At 50.7% G+C, this 6,877-nt stretch overlaps 1 protein-coding gene and 1 pseudogene across 1 annotated transcript, besides 1 other annotated feature; both read right to left on the bottom strand.

Moving 5' to 3' along the window:
• Positions 1–6,877: a sequence feature (areas not merged during assembly with more than two copies in the genome that could not be assigned to a particular haplotype).
• Positions 832–3,195, bottom strand: Tc00.1047053509185.30 (trans-sialidase, putative; the record flags this gene model as incomplete). Its single annotated transcript, XM_799802.1, has 1 exon — positions 832–3,195. One exon carries the CDS (start codon positions 3,193–3,195, stop codon positions 832–834), a length of 2,364 nt encoding a protein of 787 aa, XP_804895.1.
• On the bottom strand, positions 4,478–6,667 carry Tc00.1047053509185.10 (annotated as a pseudogene).

The following is a 6,877-nucleotide window of genomic DNA, read 5'->3' as shown; positions in this document are numbered from 1 at the left end:
GTGTCCGCACATCGTTTATATTTCATGGGTTCATCTGCGTGTTGTGCTCCACTCAGCCCTTTAATTAGCGCGTGAGTGCGGCCCGCAGAGCACAGTCACTCGTGTGTGTGGGGACTGAGAGAATCACGCAGACATGACGGGAGTCGCGTCTCTCCATCGGGAGAGTGAGCGCAGCAAAAAAAAAAAAAACACGGTGGCAGGGTGTGGCTGTGTGTGTGGCGCTGCGAGTGTCTGCCCGCCCTGGCCGCAAAAAAAACAAAACAAGAGGGAAAGAAATGTGTGCTCCGCCCCACAGGCCCTCGTCGCACGCCCACACGCCACGGCTCCCTCAGCGCGCCGTTCGTCGCGGCCCCTCCTCATGCGTGCAGCAGGCGAGGCGCACAGGGCCGTCGTCATGAGCGTGTCGGTGGGTGTGCGAGTGGAGCAGTTGGGCGGGAAACACACGGCACCCCTCACAGGAAGAGTGCAGAAGAAACAATTAAAGAGGGAAGAGTAGAAAAGAAAAAAACGTCCATAGTGATTGCCCCCAAAGCAAAAGGAAAGAAGGAGTGGAGCAAAAAAAAAAAACTTAAAGATTTTTAAAAGCAAACAAAAATGATTAAAAACAAACATAAAAAACATACGAAATTATACTCCGAAAAAAAGAGAAAAAATTAAAAGCCGAAAAAAAAAACGCTTATAGTGGTTTCCCTAAAGCTGCAAGAAAAAATGGAAAACATTAAAAGAAAACAAAAACAAATTATTCTCTGCGTAGTAAAATTTATCCCTAGCGGTGTGTGTGTATCGCTGCAGAGAAGAGGGCAAGTGTTCCACACTGAGGCCGCACACTCCTCACGCAGCCGCAAACCCCCACAGCCCCAGCAGAAGAAGCAGCGGCAGCAGTCCGATCCCAAAAGAATTCAAGCTCACCTCTGGCGCAACGAATTGTACATCCTCAGTCCGAGAGGTGTTCCTCTTTGCCGCTCCACCCTCACTCACTTCTTCAACCGCATGGGGGTCCAATGTCATGGGCACCGCTGAAGCTGCGGAATTTTTCTCTGGGCCAGGTACAGCAGGTGCGATGGTTTGAGGAACATCTCCCGCTTGTGGTTCCGAAACTCTCTTTGGAACGGGTTTCCTGTCCTTGATTGCAGCCATCTCAGTGGGATTCAGTGGGCGATTGTACAGAAAAACATTTGTCACCGTCATAGGAGAGTTTTGCATATCGCACGCGCCAAAGCAAAAGCTTACAAGCTCAAGTGGCGCCTCACCTTTTAACAGCGTTTCCTCTTCCCCCAGCAACTGGCCATCAACGTACATAGAGCTCTTGTTGCCTTGCAGCATGAGTGCCACTTGGTATTCTTTCCCCGACTCCCAAGTGCCACTTTTTGGTTTCTTATTGTATTGGAACATCGTCTCCCACTTTTTATCCGCGGTATACAAGATTCCCATGGTATGCGTGGAATTAGTTTCCCCCCAAATCGCACCCAGTAGAGGAGTGCTATTACTCGGAGCCTTTTCGATGGTCACCGACGCCACAAGTGTGAAGTTGTGGCTCAAGGATACATGGCGCACATTATCATCCCGAGTGTTCACGGGCCATATTGCCCCGGAGTTGGACTCCGTCAATTGAAATCCATCCTTGACCTTCGTGGCGTTCGTCACCGTCGCATTCAGGCAAAGGTACTCGTCGATCCACGTGCCATTGCTGGCCGCATCGGACAATACTGCCACCAAACCCGCCGTGGGTATGGCCAATTTGGAGAAGAAGGCGTCCTTTTTTGCCCACGTACTGAGGACGGACTTGATTGTACTCAGTTCCCCCGTTAGGCGAGAGAGTGATATGGCACTGTGTTCACCACCGCCCCTCCGCTGTAAAAGATGCAAATTGCCATCCGAGTACAGCAGGTTGCTCGCAAACTCCCACCTCACATCATCCTCCACGGCAACCGGTCCAACACAAAACGTGCGGTTTTTGTCCGTGACCCAAAGATAGAGCGGATTGGCCTTATTCTTCCCCGAGAAGTTTCCTCGCTGAATGTACAGCATGACCTTCTTTTCCTCAATGGCCGCGGTGATGAGGGCTTCCACGTGCAAGCTCCGATCCCAAAATAATAATCTTGATTTGGTCCACACGCCTGAAAGTGCCCCGATAGTCCCCGTCCACGTTGTCCCCATGTCACGCGACTCGTACACCCTCTGGCCGTCCTCGCAATCAACAATCATGAGAAGTGATCCCTCCCATTCGGTGACGCGGGGTTTAAGGCATTTCGCAGGGGACATGCCCTCAGAGAGCGACCAGGTACTGCCATTGTCCTTCGAGTAAATGATCATGGAGTAAAATTCTTCTGCTTCATTCTTCGCCATCAGTGGAAACACAGGCGTGCCGTCCTCCATCAGAATACCTGAGCCACCAGCGGCAAGAAACTCCTTCAATTTACCTTCGTGAGCAGCTATATTACTCTCGTTCAACAGAGACCTGATTTGGTCCCATTTGATACTTCCAGTCGGCTCGCTGCTCGTAGGCTCCCTCACATCACCCACAACTAGTTTCAGACCCAGGTTGTTCCATTTCCTCCTCCCATCACTTTCCTTCAGCTCACCAAGGCTTCCCGCAAGAAGAAACACCTTATTGCCCTTCGTGGTGGCTGTGGGGTGGTAAAAAACCTCCACACGTTTATCTGTTCCATCCGTTGGACCAAGCACGGTGTTTGCCTTCCATGTACTTTCACTCACCTTGCCAACAAGTGTAGACCAATCCCACGAGGAATCAATGTACTCCGCAACAACATAAGAAGAAATTGGCTCAATTATTTTATTACGATCAACAACATATTCGGCATACACGCGACCTTCGGCAAAAGCAGCAATTACTCCACCAGCACTGACAAGAGATGGTGAAACAAATAAATCCCTCTTAGTCTCTTGAGACGTTCCACCCTTCGGCAGCACCAGCGTCTGATTCGGCAAAAATAGATCGACCGTATGAGGCAATTGCGCATTCCCCGAATTACTCTCCACGGCATTCGAAGCCCCACCGCTGCGGCACATCATAACGACGAGGAGGAGCAGCACCGCGGAAGTAAACACATGCCGGGACATGTTAGGCCTCCGATGCTCACCCTCTCTTCCTTTCCTCCTCCTTCCGCTGGATCCGGTCACGCGGCGACGGTTGTGTTTATTGGGTGCCTTCACTGCAGCAACACGTGAGAGCATGTAAATATGTGTGTGTGGGCGGTGTGTGTGTGTGCTGCTGTTGGTCCTTTCAGTGCCTTAGAATTTCACAGTGGCGATTAGCGTTTGTTTGCTTTCCTTCCTAGCGTGTGTCTGTGCTCAACAAGTGGAGAAAGAAAAAGGCGGCAATACATCAGACACGTCCGTGGGGAGCAAAGCAGAGCACCTACGCAGAGAGCAAGACACAAGACAATCCGTAAGGGAAAGCACGGAGAGCCATCACCCACAGAAAAGTGCAGCAACACAGCAGGTCACGGCGGGCCGTCGGTGTGTGAGGGCCAGCACTCCCACGGTGCAACACGCCACACCCAACAGTGGAAGAGAGGCAGGCGGAGAGAGATGAATAGATGGATGCCGTCAAGAGGCACTCACAATCAACATGGCCCGCAAGCATGCGGCCACTCCACGCAGGAACACGGGAGAAAAGAAAATGACAGGGGAAAAAAAGCAAGAAGCAGCACAAACACACGGAAGTAACAAACAACAGGCGGGAAAAGTATCGCCACGGCCCTCATCCTGGCCGCGACACCACAACAGCCCTTACACACACACACCATTGCAGTGCTGTCAGTCCGCAGTTAAGAAGATTCGGCCCTCCACACAACAAACGCACACACCGCCAGCAGTCACCCACCAATGGACGAGAAGAGACCCAATGCCACCGCCTCCAGTTCAAGCCCACGGCCAACGGGATACGGCCACAGCCCTGCAGAAAACACACAACGCACATGGAGCGAACAATCACCCAAAGAGCCACACGCGGAAGCGGATCCTCACCCATCCATGAAGCGGCGCCTCAGTCCACGCGGTCACACGGAGCGCACTGTTTCCCCAATAGAACTCATTCGTCGTCCATCCCTTAAAGATGCTTCTGTTAGTGATGAGCCTTCGAACACAATAGAAAAAAATGGACAATGCAGTGGTACTGCGACACCGCCAGCCACAATGATTCTCTCATACCGGGCAATTCTCCAATTAAGCCTCGTACCCACACAATCAACACACTACATAAAAACCACCCAATCCTTTTCACCAGAAACCAAACAACCCCCCTCCCTAATTTCTTCTGTCAGTGTTATGTTCGATAGCGTTGAACAGTTCTGAAATCTGTGCGATATACTGTCACCGCACGGGGCTGGTGCACCCGCACCGCATGCTCAGACACAAGCATCCAAAAATACATAAACCCACAATATCTTTAACACAAATCAAGCTGTCTCGTTCACTTTCAATTTCCCAATCTATGTTCCTATTGTTATTTATTTTATTGCACACTTCGGAGAGCTTCGTCCATTGAAAATTCTCCGGACGATATTAACACTGGGTACTGGCGCACCTTCTCCCTCCAGAACGCCGCTATTTCATAGTGTTCCGCGTCGCTCACATTATCGGAATTGACGACATCACATCTCCGCCAGTCGTTCATCGGCGTGCTGTCTGCCTGTTGGACGTAAATAATCTCCCACGACATGTCTTGGGATGATTCCTCCCAACCATTACAATATGCCACCAGGCACTCAGTGAACTGCCTCGCAGTGCTGGCGGTGGTGTGTTGCCCACCCGCCGTAGTCATCCGCAGCGCAACCAGGGTCATTGGATTGGACACCAAGAAAAAAAAGGCGTCCACCAGCGGAAATTTTGCGACCGCCGGTTTGTACAGCACCCCGTACTTTATTTTACGGATCGTTTTTTCATATTCACTCGGCAGCAAACCTTCATCTCCCTTGGGATGCAATTCAGGGGCCAACTTCAAAACGCAGGGCTTTGCTTGACGTCCTGTTGGTGGCTCAAACTCCGTGAGTTTCGTCCCCATTGTCTTGACAAAGGCACTCTCCGTGCACAATTTCAAAGCAAGCCATCCAAAAAATATTGGCAAAATATTATCCTTCGACGCCAACATCAGCCTCAAAAAGCCATCTTATTCTGTTGCACTTGGGAAGCGTTCCAACGCCCGTTCCTCGAGGCAATAAGATATCGGTGCATTGAAAAGGCTCTCGCCGCCTTCGTATATTTCCCGAACAACTTTCACAGGCTTGTGGGACGGGTCCTCAGAATACCATGGCGACTCACCTCCCGTGAAAAGTGCTTCTTCACAGTTACCTCGTTGATCGATTGCAATGCAAACCTCACCGATTCACAGCGTTCCGTAAACGCCTCCTCATCAAAGACGTGACGTGGAATCGGTCCCAAAAGATACATGTGTTTTTCGACCTCTTTCCAGTATTCCGCTTGTTTCTCTTTATCCCCATCACGCGTTATCCATGCACACATCGCCTTCACATTCATCTCGTCGGGGCAATTCACGATGATTCGCGCGGCTCGTAGTTGCTTCGCCCACTCATCACAGTTGGTTACCTTTGGGAATGACACCGCAATCATGCCCCATACAAAAGTGGGCGCAAAATGTCTCGGTGGCGGCGTTCCCTCCTTTGCCACATCGTAGATAATATACGCATTCCTCCCATGGCCCCTCAGACTTCTCAACTCCGAGATGCATATGTCCTCATCGCCGTATCTTGTCACCGCTCTGGTGGTCTTGTCAAACACGCACGCATCTCCTCCACCAAAACAGTGGACAACTACTTGGAGTTTCTCGACATCGCAGTGCAGCAGCTGGTAGAGGAGGTACGAGCCGGCAGCCACCGATTTCCCGATCCCGGGCGTCCCAATCAACACACGTCGCTTGGGCGTAAAGTCGGTACCACCGTGAGGGCTGAGCCACGCGGTTAGATCGCCCTTGACGATCTGCCACACTCGCTCCACCTCACAGTTCACATGGCAGTCACGAATCGAGTCGTCCTCCTTGTACGAGTACGGCCATCCCTTGTCCGAGGTGAGCACCGCCAGCCTGAGACGTGGTGCACCGGGTTCCTCCACACCGTCATCCTCTTCGAGGATTCGGCCAACTGCCATTTACTTCCATGGCTGCGGTGGTTCTCCCTCCCTCACCTTCATTCCTGTCCCCTCGCCGTCCGGAACTTCCACCACATGGCTCCACCTCGCATTGTACACAGACTCGTAAAGCCCCTCCAGTTTAATCGCTGCCCTCGACTTCTTTGGGTTCCTCGATTCAATGACGGCTGCATCCAAAAACTGTTTGGTGATGCGTTCAACAGTTGTTTTTACGTCCGCAGCATCTTCTGACCACCAAAGTAGATTGTGTACGCCATTCTCGTAAAGCTTGCGTATATCCTCATCAAAAACCATTTCATTCTATACGGCAATATCCATCCACACATAATAAACTAATGCCTGTATTTTGACCAATACTCACGCATCACGGATATACTTTGCGGGTTTTCTGAATAACTCCTTTAACAAGACATTCCGATTGGCGCGCAAAATGCCCCAACCGCACAGTTTCAACGCAAGAAAATCATTCAGCTTTATGTCCGTGAAGCAAGGACCACCTTTAAACAGTACATCTTTGATATTAGTGGAAATGGTAAATTCTAGTTTTTGTTGCTGTCATGCTCTTCCTTTTTCCTCAAGCATTTTTTCTTCCAGTACCTGGGTGAAAGCTTTGTCTAGTTTTTCCCTTGCAAGAAGAGTGACCGTAAACCTTCTTCCAAGGTTCCTCCATTCTTTAAGAATAAACACGCCTTCTCCTTCAAGCTTAGTAGTAGCCTCCAATAGTATCCCCCTGCCATCTAGCCCTTGGTAC

Source organism: Trypanosoma cruzi, genomic scaffold (genome assembly GCF_000209065.1).
Source record: "Trypanosoma cruzi strain CL Brener 1047053517165 genomic scaffold, whole genome shotgun sequence".
NCBI classification, from domain to species: Eukaryota; Euglenozoa; class Kinetoplastea; order Trypanosomatida; family Trypanosomatidae; genus Trypanosoma; species Trypanosoma cruzi.
Note: the sequence above shows the minus strand (reverse complement) of the source record. Positions and strands in the feature narration are given on the sequence as shown.